Here is a 19,399-nt window from a genome sequence, read left to right on the forward strand (position 1 = left end):
ACCGCCCCGGGGACAACTGTACTCTCTGTCAGGTCCGGAGACCAAGGCTATGGAGACCTACATCAAGGACTCTCTAGATGCAGGATGTATCCGTGCTTCTTTCTCCCCTACCGGTGCAGCGTTCTTGTTTGTGGAGAAGAAAGACAAAATCCTGCTCCCGTGCATCGACTGCCGGAGCCTCAATAACATCACGGTGATGAACCGCTACCCGTTACCGCTCATCGTCTCGGCCTTCGAGCCCCTCCAGGAGTCCACCGTTTTCTCCAAGTTGGACCTGCGTAACGCTTACCACCTGGTGCAGATGCGGGAAGAGGACGAGTGGAAGACTACCTTCAACACGGTCAATGGTCACTACAAATACCTGGCCATGCCATTTGGCCTCATCAACACAAAAAAAGCTGTGTTCAAGGTCTTGGTTAATGACGTTCTCCGCGGCATGTTGAACCGGTTTGTCTTCGTCTACCTCAACAACATCCTTGTTTTCTCCCACTCAGTCCAAGAACACGTGCTCCACGTCCACTGAATCAGCTTTTTGTAAAAGCGGAGAAAGGCAATTTCCATCACTCCATCATCCCCTTCCTTGGTTAGATCATTGCTGCAGGGAATGTACAGATGGATCACGGGAAGGTGAGAGCGGTGGTGGATTGGGCCCAGCCTACATCCAGAGTGCAGCTGCAACGTTTCCTGGGATTTTCCAACTTTTATCGTCGCTTTATCTGGGGTTACAGCACCCTGGCTTCCCTCCTGTCTGCACTCACCTCTCACAAGGTTCAGTTCACGTGGTCCCCAGCTGCTGACCTGGCGTTCCGAGACCTCAAGCACCGCTTCACCACTGCTCCCATATTGGTTCATCCTGACCCGTCCCGTCAGTTCGTGGTAGAGGCTGACGCTTCGGATGTCGGAGTGGGGGCTGTCATGTCCCAGCGTTCTGCCCTGGACCTCAAGTTACATCCCTGTGCCTTCTTCTCTCATCACCTCAATGCCACGGAGAGGAATTATGAAGATGGGAATCGTGAGTGTCTCACGGTGAAGATGGCGTTGTAAGAGTGGAGACACTCTTACGGATCACAAGAACCTGGAATATCTCCGCAGCGCTAAGCGTCTCAATTCCAGGAAAGCTAGGTGAGCCCTGCTTTTCACCCGGTTTAAATTCTCCCTCTCCCACCAACCGAGATCCAAGAATATCAAGCCGGGTGCACTGTCACGGCACTATAGACCCACGGCTACACCCTCGTACCCCGAGACCATCCTTCACACCTTGTGCCAGTAGACAGCACTCAGCTGGGGAAGTACTATACAACAGTAGTATGCCTGGGATGATAGCGACCCACCTCGACAACATCCGTTGAAATTGCAGAGCGCGAAATTCAAAATACAAAAATCGTAATATTCAACATTCATGAAAATACAAATGTCTTACATCGTTTTAAAGCTTAACTTCTTAACTTTAAAAACCATTACGGCGAAAGCACACCATACGATTATCTGAGGACAGCGCCCTGCATACATCACCATTAAAAACATTTCCCAAACCAGCAGAGGCGTCATAAAAATCAGAAATAGCGATAAAATATATCCCTTACCTTTGAAGATCTTATTCTGTTTGCAATCCCAAGGGTCCCAGCTACACAACGAATGGTCATTTTGTTCGATAAAGTCCTTCTTTATGTCTCAAAAAAGTCAGTTTAGTTGGTGTGTTTGATTCAGCAATACACCTGTTCCACTTGTTCAACATGCAGACAAAGGAATCCCAAAAGTTAATTGTAAACTTCATCCAAACAAGTCAAACAACGTTTCTAATCAATCCTCAGGTACCCTAATATGTAAATAAATGATACAATTTAAGACGGAATGTAGTATGTTCAATACCGGAGATAAATAACGAAGTGTGCGCACTCATTCACGCGCGCCACAAGACTAGAGTCCTAATGAGAGACACCTTGAAAAACTACAACTACAAGCTAATTTTTATAAAAACAAGCCTGAAACCCTTTCTAAAGACTGTTGACATCTAGTGGAAGCCATTGGAACTGCAATCTGGGAGGAATTTCTTTGAATATCCCATAGATAAGCATTGGAATGGCCTGTGACCTCAACAACAAAAAAAATCTGGATGGATTCTCCTCGGGTTTTCACCTGCCATGTCAGTTCTGTTATACTCACAGGCATTATGTTAACAGTTTTAGAAACTTCCGAGTGTTTTCTATACAATGCTACCAATTATATGCACATCCTAGCTTCTGGGCCTGAGTAACAGGCAGTTTATTTTGGGCACGTCAGTCATCCGAACTTCCGAATACCGCCCCCCAGCCCAAAGAGGTTGTAATAATGTTTACTCATCTCAAATGTATATACTGCATTCTATTCTACTGAATTTTTGTCAAAGCCACTCCGACATTGCTCATCCATATATTGATATATTCTTAATTCCATTCCTTTACTTAGACTTGTGTGTATTATGTATTTGTTGTGAAATGGATGGTTATTACTTGTTAGATATTGCTGCACTGTCGGAACTAGAAGCAGAAGCATTTCACTACACCTGCAATAACATCTGCTAAACACGTGTATGTGACCAGTACATTTTGATTTGATATTAAGTCAGTTAAGAACAAATTCTGATTTACAATGATGGCCTACCCCAGCCAAGCCCTAACCCAGATGACGCTGGGCTAATTGTGCACTGCCCTATGGGACTCCCAATCACAGCCAGTTGTGATACAGCCTGGAATCAAACCAGGGTCTGTAGTGATGCCTTTAGCTCTGAGATGCAGTGCCTTAGACCACTGCTCTATATCAATAATAAGTGATATCCGTATCGCCGTAGACTGCACCACTGCTGACATCCTTACCACCAAAGAAGTTGGATAGTCTTTGGATGCCGACAGAAGTTGCAGCATTGGAAGACATAACTTGGAATTTAGACTACAAAAGCCTATTCATTCACTTTTCCCGAGATCGATCAAACACATTTAGTGTCATCATAATGGTCTCTGACTTGTGGTCAGACTTGCTCAGGTGGAACGAACTTAAACTTGCGCATTTTTTAAATACTGATTTGAATGTCATTGAGAAAACAGAGAAGTGTCTAAGATTTTTTTTGCAAACATCCTTTTTGAATTTAAAAGTAATCCTTGAAGTAATCATCTAGTTTTTCAAATGTATCTGTAGTCTGATTACAATAGTTTTGTTGGTAAGGTAACGGATTACAGTTACCTTTTTCTGTAATCCATTACATGTAACGGATTACATGTAAATCAGTTACTCCCCAACCCTGGCTCCTACTGGAAATATCACCTTGATAGCCATCTCAAAAGCACACTTCATAATCAATCAATGAATCAATCAAATTTATTTTTTATAAAGGACTTTTTACATCAGCAGATGTCATAAAGTGCTTCTACAGAAACTCAGCCTAAAATCCCAAAGAGTTAGCAATGCAGATGTGTCACGTTCCTGACCTGTTTTATGTTATTTTTGTATGTGTTTAGTTGGTCAGGGCGTGAGTTGGGGTGGGCATTCTATGTTTTGTGTTTCTATGTTTAGGTCACTTGTAATTAGCCTTATATGGTTCTCAATCAGGGACAGGTGTTTGACGTTTTCCTCTGATTGAGAACCATATATAGGTTGGCTGTTCACACTGTTTGTTGGTGGGTGATTGTCTTCCGTGTCTGTGTTTGTTGCACCACACGGGACTGTTTCGGTTTGTTCGTTCATGTATGTAGTCTGTTTCCTGTTCGTGCGTTCTTCGTCTATTGTAAGTTCTCATGTTTTAGGTCAGTCTACGTCGTTTTGTTGTTTTGTAATTTTCCAAGTGTTTTTCGTTTTCGTCTTCGTCTTTCAATAAATTCATTATGTATTCACAACCCGCTGCATTTTGGTCCTCCGATCCTTCTCTCCTCTCCTCGTCCGAGGAGGAGGAGGAACTAGACGCCCGTTACAAGATGTAGATGCACAATGTCTAGGAAAAACTCCCTAGAAAGGCAGAAACCTAGGAAACCTTCTGGCTGTGGAGAGTACAAGGCCAGATCTTTCTTCAAGATGTTCAAACGTGCATAGATGACGAGCAGGGTCAAATAACAATGACAGTGGTTATAGAGGGTGCAACAGGTTAACACCTCAGAAGTAAATGTAATTTGTCTTTTCATAGCCAAGCATTCAGAGGTCGAGACAACAGTTGTGGTGGAGAGGGAGAGGGAGACAGAGGGTCAAAATAGCCAGTTAGCCTGTCCGGTGAACAGTTCAGGGTTCCATAGCCGCAGGCAGAACAGAAGAAACTGGATCCGCAGCAAGACAAGGTGGACTGGGGACAGAGACAGCCAGGGGTTGTCAGGCCAGGTAGTCCTGAAGAATCCTAGTGCTCAGGTCCTCTGGTAGAAGAGAGAGAGCGAGAGAGAGAAGTGAGAATTATAGAGAGTATGCTTAAGATCACACAGAACACCAGATAAGACAGGATAATTACACCCAATAGTATAGACTGATCCTAGCCCCGTGGCACATAGATTATTGCAGCAGAGATACTGGAGACTGAGACAGGGTGGACAGGAAGATCACTTCAGTGACTCAACCCACTCAAATTGTGTACAGCAAAAAAAATCCTGGCACAACGTGATGCACCCCTCCCAGGGACGGCATGGGAGACAACTAGAAACCCTGTGACTCAGCTTCCAAAATAGGATCAGAGGCAGAGAATCCCAGTGGAGAGAGGGGAGTCGGCCAGGCAGAGACAGCAAGGGTTGTTCGTCACTCCACTGCCTTGTCTTTCACCTTTGCACCTCAAGGCCAGACTACACTCAATCCTAGGACCGACTAAAGAGTTCAGTCTTTAGTAAGTGATTAAAGGTTGAGACCGAGTCTGCATCTCTCACATGGATCGGCAGACCATTCAATAAAAAGGTTGCTCTATAGGAGAAAGCCCTGCCTCCAGCTGTTTGCTTTGAAATTCTTGGAAGAATAAGTCTTGCGTCTTGTGACCATAATGTATGTGTAGGTATGTACTGCAGGACCAAATTGGAGAGAGAATTAGTCCATGTAATGCATTGTTGTTTAGCAGTAAAACCTTGAAATCAGCCCTAGCCTTAATAGGATTCCAGTGTAGAGAGGCTAGCACGGGATTAATATGATCACATTTTTGGATTCTAATCAAGATTCTGACTCAAATATAATCTCACAGTTCAAGGACAAGGAGGTGAGTGCCTTTATTATATTTAATCAAATGTTTTGATGTGAAATGTGGAAAGGTAAAGGGCAAGGGCAATATCTAGTCAGTTGTACAACTGAATGCATTCAACTGAAATGTCTCTTCCGCATATAACCCAACCCTTCTGAATCAGAGTACAGTGGCAAATTGGCAAGAGACACACAGAAACCTTTTTGCCCTTCCTTGAGAAGTCAATTTAGAGAGTCAGAGAGGTAAGATAATTAATGTACTTTTCACATTTTATATTGAAATTATGGAAATTATTTGACTGAGTTCATTTTTAAGTATGACCTTTCACATGGTTCAGGTATAAATAGAAATGTAATATTTGTTCAAGGTTTAACAATGTGAATACAGAAGTGTAAATTAAGGACTCTTAGATAACATATGATGCTTGTGACACTGTGTCACAATTATTAAAATAAGTAATCTTTCTCATATCTTAGCTGAAGTCGGAAGTTTACATACACCTTAGCCAAATACATTTACACTTAGTTTTTCACAATTCCTGACTGTTAATCCCAGTAACTTTTCCCTGTTTTAGATCAGTGAGGATCACTACTTTATTTTAAGAATGTGAAATGTCGGAATAACAGGAGAGAGAATGATTTATTTCAGCTTTAATTTCTTTCATCACATTCCCAGTGGATCAGAAGGTTACATACACTCAATTAGTATTTGGTAGCATTGCCTTTAAATTGTTTAACTTGGGCTAAATGTTTCGGGTAGCCTTCCACAAGCTTACCACAATAAGTTGGGTGAATTTTGGCCCATTCCTCCTGACAGAGCGGGTGTAACTGAGTCAGGTTTGTAGGCCTTCTTGCTCGAACACGCTTTTCAGTTCTGCCCACAAATGTTCTATAGGATTGAGGTCAGGGCTTTGTGATGGCCATTCCAATACCTTGACTTTGTTGTCCTTAAGCCATTTTGCCACAACTTTGGAAGTATGCTTGGGGGTCTCTGTCCATTTGGAAGACCCATTTGCAGTCAGGAAGCTTTAACTTTCTGACTGATGTCTTGAGATGTTGCTTCAATATATCCACATAATTTTCCTACCTCATGAAGCCATCTATTTTGTGAAGTGCAGCAGTCCCTGCTGCAGCAAAGCACCCCCAAAACATAATGCTGCCACGCCCGTGATTCACGGTTGGGATGGTGTTCTTTGGCTTGCAAGCCTCCCCCTTTTTCCTCCAAACATAACGATGGTCATTATGGCCAACAGATCTATTTTTGTTTCATCAGACCAGAGGACATTTCTCCAAAAAGTACAATCTTTGTCCCCATGTGCAGTTGCAAACCGTAGTCTGGATTTTTTATGGCGGTTTTGGAGCAGTGGCTTCTTCTTTGCAGGACGGCATTTCCGGTTACGTCGATATAGGACTCGTTTTGCTGTGGATATAGATACTTTTGTACCTGTTTCCTCCAGCATTTTCACAAGGTCTTTGCTGTTGTTCTGGGATTGATTTGCACTTTTCACACAAAAGTATGTTAATCTCTAGGAGACAGAAAGCGTCTCCTTCCTGAGCGGTATGACGGCTGTTTATAGTTGCGTACTATTGTTTGTACAAATGAACGTGGTACCTTCAGGCGTTTGGAAATTGCTCCCAAGGATGAACCTGACTTGTGGAGGTCTACCATTTTTTTCTGAGGTCTAGGCAGATTTCTTTTGATTTTCCCATGATGTCAAGCATAGAGGCACTGAGTTTGAAGGTAGGCCTTGAAATACATCCACAGGTACACCTCCAATTGACTCAAATGATGTCAATTAGCCTAACAGAAGCTTCTAAAGCCATGACATCATTTTCTGACCCACTGGAATTGTGATACAGTGAATTGTGAAGTGAAATAATCTGTCTGTAAACAATTGTTGGAAAAATTACTTGTGTCATGCACAATGTAGATGTCCTAACTGACTTGACAAAACTATAGTTTGTTAACAAGACGTTTGTGGAGTGGTTGAAAAACAAGTTTTAATGACTCCAACCTAAGTGTATGTAAACTTACGTCTTCAACTGTATGTATTCTACAGATCCAGGAGTGCATGCTATGTGCATCGTTTTGAGCATGAATTTCAGATTAGATCAGTATGTACAGAAAAGACAAGCTAAAATATTCACCAAAATTCAGCAGAGACGTGACCAACCATTTGTTCAGTCATATGTTTCCTTCTTCATCAGACAGCAACAATTTTCTTCTAAGCATTCCAATCAGGTTAATGAATATTAATAAGTAACATAATCAAGAAAACAAACCACAAATACCTCAGCTGTCACCATAATTGGTGCTTGTTTAGTTGTGTTTTTTTGTATATTTTTTTTTGCAACCATGCTATCTCACAATCTGCACACCATATGGTATTCCATTGGGGGGGGAATCTAAAATGTGTAATATTGACAGTATAATGTTTTGTTTGGTATATCTTATGCTTTATTCATACAGATATGGCCTCACCAAAGACAGTTTGGTACTTTAGTGTCCTCTTGGTATTTTGCTGTAGTCTGGAAAAACAAGATTGCTTGGAAACTCCAAATGTAACATCAGAGGTAAGAGGCCAGTCAATAAACTTCAAAAACTTCACAAATTGTTCACAAGGTGATATTTAGCATGTCAGAGAAATACAATATTGTTTGGACTACGTATCTTTAGGTGTATCACTATTAATCTAATTTCAAAACAGATTTGTTTGTTCGTTCCATTGGTGCAATTACAGCATGTATACATTATAATTACACAAACTGCACAGTTGTGTAACTGTATCCACATTGTAGTAACACTGCACATCCCTGTGTATCTACCATGCCAATACATAGGTCGCAGTTGTAAATGAGAACTTGTTCTGAACTGGCCTACCTGGTTAAAAAAAGGTGAAATAAAAAAATATAGGGGGACTTTTCTGTGTTAAAACACATACTTCATTTGGCGCAATGATACAAATCACTGTTTTTTTTATTAAATCTATCTTTTCCAGGAATCACCCACTGAAGGATCGCAAGTTCCTTCAGGAGAAAAGCAAGAGGGTGAGTCAGCTCAAACCTACATGTCTGCCCCCATAATGTGCCTTTAGACACCTTAGAAAATGACAAAAGAAAATCATATTGTTTATGTTCACACAAATCCGAAACGATTAAAACATCATTATTTATCTCACTGCTATTTGCCATTGGATTTTTGCTGTGTGCAGTATATCTGCTGCGTGCATGTTTTTATTTATTTATTACATTTCTTAAATGCCCAGATAAATCTACCCTGATTGATTTGATATTGACAAATGTTCCACATAAATATTCTGCGGTTGGTGTTTTTTGTAATGATTTAAGTGACCATTGTGCTGTTGTTGCTGTTAGAAATACTAAGGTTCCTAAGACAAACCCACGTTTTATTCGTAAGAGAAATTTGAAGTATTTTAATGAGCAGGCTTTTCTCCATGATTTGTTTTATTTTGACTGGAGCAAGATTGAGCTTATCCCTGATGTGGAAACTACCTGGAAATTCTTTCATTATGTTTTTTTCCAAATTGTAAACAAACATGCCCCATTCCGCAGGTTCAGGGTTAAAGGGCGGGATAAACCATAGTTTTCTTCTGAGCTGTCTTGTATTATTCACGACCGTAATCTAGCCTGGGCTAAAGCAAGGAAATCATGTTCTGATGCTGATTGGCTTATTTTACACGAAACAAGTGTTCTTTTCTTCTCAGGAAGGCCAAGTCTGAATATTTTACGTCTGTTACCACTGATAACCTGAATGACCCTAGAAAGTTTTGGAAGGTTATTAAGTCTATGTCTGGTAACAGTAATGTTAATGAATTACCGTCATGTGTTTTGAAGGACTCTGTTGCTGTATATGACAAAACTGAAATGCTGAATTGTTTCAATGAGCACTTTGTATCATCTGGTAGACTGTTTAATTCAGTGTTCTCTGTCTCTGTACAACCCTGTGTGGATGAACCAGTGAGAGCTGGTCAAACTTTTAGCTTTTTGCCATTCTCAGTGCAGGTGGTACTTAAAGCCCTGAAATCCTTAGATCAGAGAAAGCCTGCAGGTCCTGATCTTTTGGATCCCTGCTTTTTAAATCTGGCAGCTGATTTCATAGCTGAACCACTTACATATCTGTTCAATCTAACCCTGGAATGTAATGAAATTCCAAAGATCTGGAAATCAGCATTTGTCCTACCACTTATAAAAGGGGGAGATCCAACTCTTTTAAATAAGTATAGGCCAATCTCAAAGCTGTCACCCCTGGTGAAAACACTTGAAACCCTTGTGAGTGAACAGCTAAAAGAGTTGTTATTTACTTACTCTATTTCATCAATGTACCAATCGGGCTTCAGGAAGAAGGATAGCACAATTACCACAGCCAAGAAGGTTTTAAAGGATATCACTGAAGCCCTTGACAAAAAACAGGACTGTGTCTCACTTTTTATTGATCTCTCTAAGGCTTTTGATACAGTTGATCATGCTATACTAAGGCAGAGATTGTCAAGTGTAGGTCTTTCAGAGCATGCAGTTGCATGGTTTGCTAACTCCCTGTCTGATAGAACTCAGTGCACTCAATTTGATGGGGTTATGTCTGTTAAATTGTCTGTCTTTAATGGTGTGCCCCACGGCTCTGTACTTGGTCCTCTCTTATTCACTATTTATATAAATGATTTAGACAAAAATTTCCAAAATGCGCAACTTCATTTTTATGCTGATGATACTGTTATTTACTGTTGTGCCTTGTCTCTTACAAGAGCATTCCAGAACTTTCAAACTGCTTTTTATACTGTTCAACATAACTTGAGTCAATTGAAGCTTATCCTCAATACTGACAAAACTAAACTAATGGTGTTTTCTAAAGCAAGAAATAGACCTCTGAACCTTTCACCTATTACTACCTGTCAGGGCAAGGAGATTGAAGTTGTAACCTCATATAAATATCTTGGAATTTTAATTGATTATGGCCTCTCTTTTAAATTCCATATTCAACAACTTACAAGAAATTGAAGCTGAAATTGGGATTTTATTTTAGGAATAAGGCCTGTTTTTCTTTTGAAGCCAGAAGGAGGCTTGTATCAGCTACATTTATACCTTTACTAGATATTGGGGATATTTTATATATGAATCATTCCGCTCAGTGTTTGAGATCAATTGACACCCTTTACCATGGCGCTTTGAGATTTATTTTAAACTGCAAAACCCTTATGCACCACTGCATTTTGTATACCAGGGTTGGCTGGCCTTCTCTAGTCACTCGTAGGCTCAGTCAATGGTATACTTTCATTTACAAAGCCATTTTGGGTTTACTACCATTTTATTTGGGCATTTTTATTGTTCAGAAATGTGGTGGGAACTCTCCTCATTCGCAGGACTTTATCCTGCTAACTGTTCCAAATGTCCAAACTGAATTTGGTAAAAGGGCTTTTATGTACTCTGCGCCATCGTCTTGGAACGCCTTACAAAATACTTTTAAACTGGAAGAACTTGTCCCGATTGGTATTTTTAAATCACTGATGAATGATCTTGAGACTGATTCCCTTACCTGTCAATGTTTTTAATTTGCTGTTTTTGATTTTGTTATACTCTTGTGAATTCTATGGTTTTTACTAGATTACTTGTAGTTTTTCATGTTGTTTGTCTGTAATTTTTGTAATGACTTGGTGCTGCCTATCTTGGCCAGTACGCTCTTGAAAAATATATTTTAAATCTCAATGAGCCCTTCCTGGTTATAGTACCAGTGAAACGTTTGGACACACCTACTCATTCAAGGGTTTTTCTTAATTTTTACTATTTTCTGCAATGTAGAATAATAGTGAAGACATCAAACATATGAAATAACAAATATGGAATCAAGTAGTAACCAAAAAAGAAATCAATATAGATTTTAGATTCCTTAAAGTAGCCACCATTTTTCTTGACGACAGCTTTGCAAACTCTTGGCATTCTCTCAACCAGCTTTACCTGGAATACTTTTCCAACAGTCTTGAAGGAGTTCCCACATATGCTGAGTACTTTTTGGATGCTTTTCCTTCAGTCTGTGGTCCAACTCATCCCAAACCATCTCAATTGGGTTGAGGTTGGGTGATTGTGGAGGCCAGGTCATCTGATGTAGCAATCCACCACTCTCCTTGGTCAAATAGCCCTTACACACCCTGGAGGTGTGTTGGGTCATTGTCCTGTTGAAAACCAAATGATAGTCCCACTAAGCGCAAACCAGATGGATGGCGTATCGCTGTAAAATGCTGTGAAAGCCATGCTGGTTACATGAGCCTTGATTTTTAATCAATCAAGACAATGTCACCAGCAAAGCACCCCCACACCATGACACCTCCTCCATACTTTACGGTGGGAAATACACATGCAGAGATCATCCGTTCACCTACTCTGCGTCTCACATGGACACAACGGTTGGAACCAAAAACCTAACATTTGGACTCATCAGACCAAAGCACAGATTTCCATCAGTCTAATGACCATTGCTTGTGTTTCTTGGCCCAAGCAAGTCTCTTCTTATTATTGGTGTCCTTTAGTAGTGGTTTCTTGGCATCAATTTGATCATGAATGCCTGATTCACGCAGCCCCCTCTGAACAGTTGATGTTGAGATGTGTCTGTTGAACTCTGTGAAGCATTTATTTGGGCTGCAATCTGACTTGCATTTAACTCTAATGAACATATCCTCTGCAGCAGAGGTAACTCTGGGTCTTCATTTCCTGTGGCTGTCCTCATTAGAGCCAGTTTCATCATAATTTTCCGGATTGACTGACCTTCATGTCTTAAAGTAATGATGGACTGTTGTTTCTCTTTGTTAATTTGAGCTGTTCTTGCCATAATATGGACTTGGTCTTTTACCAAATAGGGCTATCTTCTGTAAACCAACCCTACCTTGTCACAACACATCTGATTGGCTCAAACGCATTAAGAAGGAAAGAAATTACACAAATTAACTTTTAACAAGGCACACCTGTTCATTTAAATGAATTTAAGTGACTACCTCATGAAGCTTTATGAGAGATTGCCAAGAGTTTGCAAAGGGTGGCTACTTTGAAGAATCTCAAATATAAAAGGTTTTGGTTACTACTTGGTTCCATATGTGTTATTTCATATGTTTGATGTCTTCACTATTATTGTACAATGCAGAAACGTGTAAAAACAAAGAAAAACTCTGGAATGAGTAGGTGTGTCCAAACTTTTGACTGGTACTGTATGTATATTTATTTTTATGGTCCACAAGAATTGCACTTCGGGGACCATAAAGATCTCTTGAATTGAATTGTTTCCACAGTGACAGCAACCCTCATTGAGAAAGTTGGTGAAGTTGAGTTGGACTATAATATTCCATTTGAAGCCATACATTACCTAAAGTTCCATGTGCTAAATTTAACCCACCCCATCTCCAGGGTGTTAAATGTAACAGAGATGAACATTACTACTGGTAAGAGTTTTTAATTGTTATTTTTTTCTTCATTTTATAAAAGGTTCAAGACCTACAGGGCTCATGTGTTAGTAAATGGTGTATTTAAAAAACTAACTTGGACGTTGTTGGCATCAGAAGAAAATTGTGTATCTCCATGTTGAGGATGTTCAGTCCAATTCCCCTCCATTCACAGAATGCTCCTCAGACTCCGGTGGATTCAGGTGCAGATGTGAGGACCAGTATAGTTGGTCATGTGACCAGTGTTCCTCCAGTCAGTCCTGTGATGAGATCGTTGATGGAAAAATATGTGGATGTCTCAATGACTATCCTTCTGATGGAAAGTTCTGTCAGCCAATCACAAGTAACTATTTGATTCTCACTTCCACTTGGTGTTTGACATTGTACCTGTTGTTGTAGTTGTATGTAGTTGTTTTTGGCAACGTCTCCCAGTTGCATAGTTCTTTTTGGTGAAACATCTTTTACCTAATCCCAACAGATCTTACTGCTTGTCCAAGTCCAACTACTAAAGCAGGTATTCCAAGAAGTTACTCAAGCAATAGATTCCATTTTCTGAAAATAATAGACATGCTTGTCATGATTTATTTAATTGTAATTTTCCATAGAGCCATCAACCATTTCTGGCAGAATCATTGAAATTGAGTTGGACATGACAGATATTTCGGCTACATTGATAGATGTACTTAGGGTCAGTGTGAATGGTCTGACCTCCGAAGTGTTAAGTGTAACAGAGGTGAACTTCACTACTGGTAAGAATTTTCTGTTGCTGATGCTCATTTGAGTTTTAATTCCTTGTGCATTGTAAAATATATTCAAGAACTGGTTCAGATATTTTCAAATCGTTGGTCTCACAGATGATGATGATGTTCATTCCACTCTCCTTTCATTCACAGCATGCTACCCAAACAACACATGCAGATGTGAGGATCAGTATGGTTGGTCATGTGACCAGTGTCTCTCTTATGGGTCCTGTGACAACATCACTGATGACTCCTGTGGATGTATCAAAGCCATTCCTCCTTATGGACCGTTTTGTCAGCCAATCACAAGTAACTGTTTCCTTACCACCTCCACTGTGCTAGTTTAATCAATGTTTATGTATTCATTCATCAATGTTTACACTCAAAGCTTACCCCTATCTCATTTACCACATAGATCTGACGGCTTGTCCAACACCATCTCCAACACCAGGTATGAGACAATTATTCATGACTATTTAATTAACAAATGTTTTACTGTACTAATTAGTCTTACTAAGAGCAACTTGCATTTACATTTACATTTAAGTCATTTAGCAGACGCTCTTATCCAGAGCAACTTACAAGTACATACATTCATATATATATATATATTTTTGTTTTGTACTGGCCCCCCGTGGGAATCGAACCCACAACCCTGGCGTTGCAAGTGTCATGCTCTACCAACTGAGCCACACGGGGCCCTTGCCATAGTGTTATTCATAGTTGTATATTTACTTGAGACCTACAGCTGTAAGACAAAAATCTGTGAAACAGGTTAGAGAACCAGCCACCATCAGAATCATCTCACACTTCTCTGCGTCCACAGCTTTTCCAGCAGAAGAGGAAACAAGTACTGGTTTTACACAATAATCTATGTATTTCAAATACATGTAACAGTGTCAAAAATCCACTGACCTGTTCAGATGTGATTTTGTTTGGGTTATCTTTTTGAACCTTTATTTAACTATGCAAGTCAGTTAAGAACAAATTCTTATTTTCAATGGCGGACTAGGAACAGTGGGTTAACTGCCTTGTTCAGGGGCAAAACAACAGATTTTTACCTTGTCAGCTTGGGGATTCATTCTCGCTACCTTTCGGTTACTAGTCCAACGCTCTAACCACTGGGCTACCTAACCACTAGGCTATCTCAGAGTATTACACAATGAACTAATTATGGCTAGTGTATGGAAAGTAATTTACAATTAAAAAAATAGATTCTCTGTTAATTAAATATATTTAAAAGTCCATAACAAATAACTTGAGCATTCCAACTCCTGCCGTAACAAGTAAGTTCCTTATTCCATGTAGTTACGGTACATAACTACTCTGTTAATCAAAATGCAATCATTCAGTGATACACAGCAATGTCAGTAAAGTAAATACATTCAGGCATTAGTGCCAACAACAAAACAGTCCACAGCAAGTTCAACAACTCCAACAACTCCCTCCAGTACAACATCAAAGAAACAAATCAATAATGTAATTTCATTGGACCTACGGTATTTCCTTGTGGTATTATTGAGTCGGGCATCACCAATATTCACACCAATGTGTTAAATATAATGTTTTTATGTTCCACTGTACCTCAGTGCCAACAAAAAAACAGTCCACAGAAAGTTGATCAACTCCAACAACACCCTCCTTAATTTGACCTATTTCCTTGTTACATGTTTGAAAGAAGTTGAACATCGCCAAAAAATCAGTTACTCTAATGTCTTCATTAAATTGTTTTTCTGTTCCACTGTGCCCTAGTTCCAACAAAAAAAACTGTCAAAAGCAACCTCAGTTATACAAATGTGTAATTACATTTTTAAGTTCCGTATTCTTATATTTTGTTCTGTTTTTGTTTTAGAAAACACACTCAACCTTCAATTTACTATGGCTATCACATTTGACTCTAACTTCAATGATGAAAATAATGCAATGTTCAAAGATATTGATCAAACTGTGAGTATACTATATTCCCTCATGCTTATCACAATGTCCATGTGCTGTAATGTAAAGTGTCAACTTGGACTCAGGGTTATGTGTAACATAGTAAATGTAAATCGGTCTCACTCCATTCATTTTTACATTACATTTAAGTCATTTAGCAGACTCTCTTATTCAGTATGACAGGTTACATTTCGTATGGTATGTATTAATTTGTGGATGTCCATTGTTCATTTCGCATGATATGTGACAAATTACAATTCGTTTGATATGTGACAAATTGCAATTTGTGCAGTATGTTTATTTCATGTCCTTTTCAATACTTAATTTTAAATCACTCTTGATCAATAATAATTCACTGTCTCACACAGATCAAAGTCATATATAAGAGAAACATGCAAGGCTTCATATCAGCAAAGTTAAATAGGTTAAAGTAAGTTTTGCTCCAGTGTTATTACCTCTATTCAATACTTTATCATTTTATATTATTTAATTTCATGTGCTAATAATTTGAATATTCAAATACTAAATGTCACCTTAAATTTCTCAACATTCAGTTTAATGTATAATTTCAAACCCAAGTGAATTTGAGGGATGTATGGGCCATATAATAGTTATTGCACAAATGTAAAGAATTGAAGGTTGCTGAAATTCTAACAATTTAAACTGTGGTCCAAAATGTCCAATATAACAAATATATTTTCAGTATATGCCCCAGAGCAGTGGCGGTTCTAGCTTGTATGGCTCCCTGGGCGAACCCACGTTTTCATGATATCATTGACGTGACGTGCAAATGAGCGATAGAAAACCGATCGAGTAAATGTCACCATTCTAAAAAATGTTATGCGGGCGCCCCGTGCCGCCCCCGGCAAGATGCCGCCCTAAATCCGCCACTGCCCCAGAGACAAGAGTATCCCCTCGAAATGAAAAGGACTTGGGGTTGATGTTATACAGTGTATGTAGGGGCTGTTTTTTGCTAATGTACACATGCATGAAATTAATTTGTGGATATGTTTTCTGATATTTCTTTCTCACATGAATAGGAGTGGAAGTGTTATTGCAGATTTTACTGTTATGACAACAATTGTCAATAATGTGGAAATTGCAAAAGCAAAAGAGGATATTGTCTCAGCACTTGGAGAAAAATATAATATAAGTAAGTACTTGATTAGGTTAGTATTTGGTGGATTTGATGGACCAAGTTAGCTATTACTTGTCCTGAAATACATTCAAAAAGTATTTTGATCAGTTTAAACTGTGTACATGTCAGTTGATTTTAGATTAATTGTTAATTTTCTTGCTTTTCTGGTGTGCTTCAAAAGAATTGTCACAACAATTTAGCTTAAATTCCCCTTCATGTAATCACATAATTCATGACCTGTAATCAACAGTTGTAATATCTATAAAATTACAATTATAAATGTTGTACAAAATATTGTATATTTATATATTTAAGGTATATGTGAAGTAATGTTTTCAAGTCATGATTTCACAAATCTTATTGTTCTCTAGGGTTTACCTGCTTGAATAATACAATCTTTGGCAATGGACAAGTTAATGAGAAAGTTGTAGCTGACTGCAAATTGGATGAAGTGGGTCAAAAGACTGCTACTTGTCAAGAAAATGGAAATTTTTCAAATCTGGAGAATAACTGTGTCTTAAAAGAAATTGAAACCCTGTTTTTATTATCTCAGGTAATATGTTAACATAAAAACATTTTCACTGGATACAAAATAAACTCTATAAAAAATTGTTTAGTAATGATGGTATTGCTTTGTTACATTACTGTGTATAGCATCAATTCTTATATACGTTTGTATTTTTTCTTTCCTTCATCACTTTAAATCCACACAGGATTTAGTGGGGACTGATCTTCCAGTCTTTTTGGAAAGACTCCGCAACAGCACTTTTAACCTCCGAGGTAGAATAGTTGCATCACCTGCAACTATTTCTACTATTGTTAATATTCTAACAAATGTTGCAAATGTGTCCCAAAGTACCCCAATAAACAAACCATTAATGAAGGTATGTTGACATCAACAGTATCACTTTAAATCATTTTTAAACATTCCATTCAAAGATATTATAATGCTAATTTATTATTACACCCTTAAAAGTTGAATTATAGAACATACAGCATCGTTTTTATTAGGATTTCAATAATCCTGTACTAATTCTGATTTCTATCTTGATCTCTAGAATTTCCTGGACACGGCAGGTGTACTTACTTCCAATGAAGCAAAAGCCTCCTGGGGTGTTCTAAACAAAAACGAAAGCTCAGCCTTTCTGGGAACCATTGAAACAATTTCCAATTTCCTTACCGATGACTTTTTTGACATAGAAACGCAAGGCATTAATTTAAACAAAACCACAGTCAACAACTCAGTCAACAACTTATTCAATTTAAACTCGTCTGTTCTGATAGACATACCAGCATCTGAAGCTTCCTTCAATTCAATCACCATAATAACATTTGACTCCTTGAATAATGTTTTACCTGCCAGAAACAGCAGCAGTCGGAACAACATTGTCAACACCATCAACGGAAAAGTGGTTCTGGTGAAGGTGAATGGCACAATCAAGAATGTGACTTTCAGTTTTGACGTACTGGACAAGACACTGGCCAATCCTCAGTGTGTTTTCTGGAACTTCAACCTTGTTGGCGGCCTTGGAGGATGGGATGATAAAGGATGTGAACTGCAGTCTGTTAAGAATTGCACTGTCACCTGTCACTGTAATCATCTCACCTCCTACTCCATTTTGATGTCGCCTGTCATTCCACTTGTGTTAAGAGACGCTTTGGATTTTATCACTTACATTGGAGTTGGCATATCAATGGGTTGCTTGGTCGTGTGTCTCATCATTGAGATGTTGGTATGGAAGGCTGTGACTGGAAACAACACATCTTACATGCGTCATGTCTCTATAGTGAACATCGTCTTTTCCCTTCTGATTGCTGACATTTGGTTCATTATTGGTGCAGCAATTTCCGACAATGAAAAAAAAGATCTACCTGCGTGTCCCACAGCAACATTTTTCATCCACTTTTTCTACCTGGCTCTGTTTTTCTGGATGTTGGTCTCAGGCCTTTTGCTGCTCTACCGGACTGTCATGGTTTTCTCTCACATGTCTAAAGCAGCAATGTTGGCCATCAGTTTTTCTTTGGGCTATGGAGCTCCCCTCATCATTGCTGTCATAACTATCGCAGTGACAGCCCCAGGGAAACAATACATTAGAGGGAATGATGGGGTTTGCTGGCTCAAATGGACAGAGTCAAGGGCCCTTCTGGCTTTTGTGATCCCTGCCCTGACCATAGTGGTCATCAACCTTTTGATCCTGATTGTGGTTCTGTTCAAAATGCTGAGGAGAGGTGTGGGGGATGTTACCCAGCCAGATGAGAGAAATGCTTTGGTGGTCATCGCCAGGTGTCTGGCCATTCTGACTCCCTTCTTTGGTACTACCTGGGGACTAGGAGTAGGAACCATGACTACACCAAACAATCTAGGAATCCATATTGTGTTTGCGATCTTCAATTCCTTACAGGTATTTAACTCAGTTAAATAACACTAGTGATTAACTGTTCCTCAGTAAAATACAATTGACTTGAAATATATATATATATATTTAAATGCATTAAATTCCCAATGGCATGTTATACTAAGTTAAGATTTGGATAAATGTTTACAATTAAATATACTGGACTTTGGTATAGTAAATCCATCCTTCACCATGTTATCCTTCAAAGGGTTTGTTCATCTTGGTATTTGGAACACTTTTGGACAAAAAGGTATGTTCCTGACACACTTACTGATACCTCTCATAGTATGTATTGTAATGTGCTGTGTTCTGACAATTAAAATATTTTATGAACTCCATGTACGTGCTTTCAGATCTGGAAAGCTCTGATAGGAAGGTCACAAGTATCCTTCAACCACACAAAGGTAAGTTTTTTTTTCAAACAACATCAAATCATATCGAAGTTTATTTGCCACGTGCGCCGAATACAACAGGTGTAGACCTTACAGTGAAATGCTTACTTACAGGCTGTAACCAATAGTGCCAAAAATGTATTAGGTGAACAATAGGTAGGTAAAGAAAAAAAACAACAGTAAAAAGACA

General features: G+C 39.1%; 1 protein-coding gene across 1 annotated transcript; it reads left to right on the top strand.

Moving 5' to 3' along the window:
- The first annotated feature begins 612 nt into the window (after window positions 1-612).
- adgrf7 (adhesion G protein-coupled receptor F7) lies at window positions 613-19,079 on the top strand. Its single transcript, XM_055885842.1, has 11 exons — window positions 613-865; window positions 12,459-12,608; window positions 13,502-13,657; window positions 13,764-13,799; window positions 15,201-15,295; window positions 15,652-15,713; window positions 16,324-16,436; window positions 16,793-16,974; window positions 17,135-17,305; window positions 17,480-18,823; window positions 19,026-19,079. Exons 1-11 carry the CDS (start codon window positions 613-615, stop codon window positions 19,077-19,079), a joined length of 2,616 nt encoding a protein of 871 aa, XP_055741817.1.
- The last annotated feature ends 320 nt before the right edge of the window (window positions 19,080-19,399 follow it).

The sequence above is a fragment of the Salvelinus fontinalis genome, chromosome 27, assembly GCF_029448725.1.
Source record: "Salvelinus fontinalis isolate EN_2023a chromosome 27, ASM2944872v1, whole genome shotgun sequence".
Classification (NCBI taxonomy): Eukaryota; Metazoa; Chordata; class Actinopteri; order Salmoniformes; family Salmonidae; genus Salvelinus; species Salvelinus fontinalis.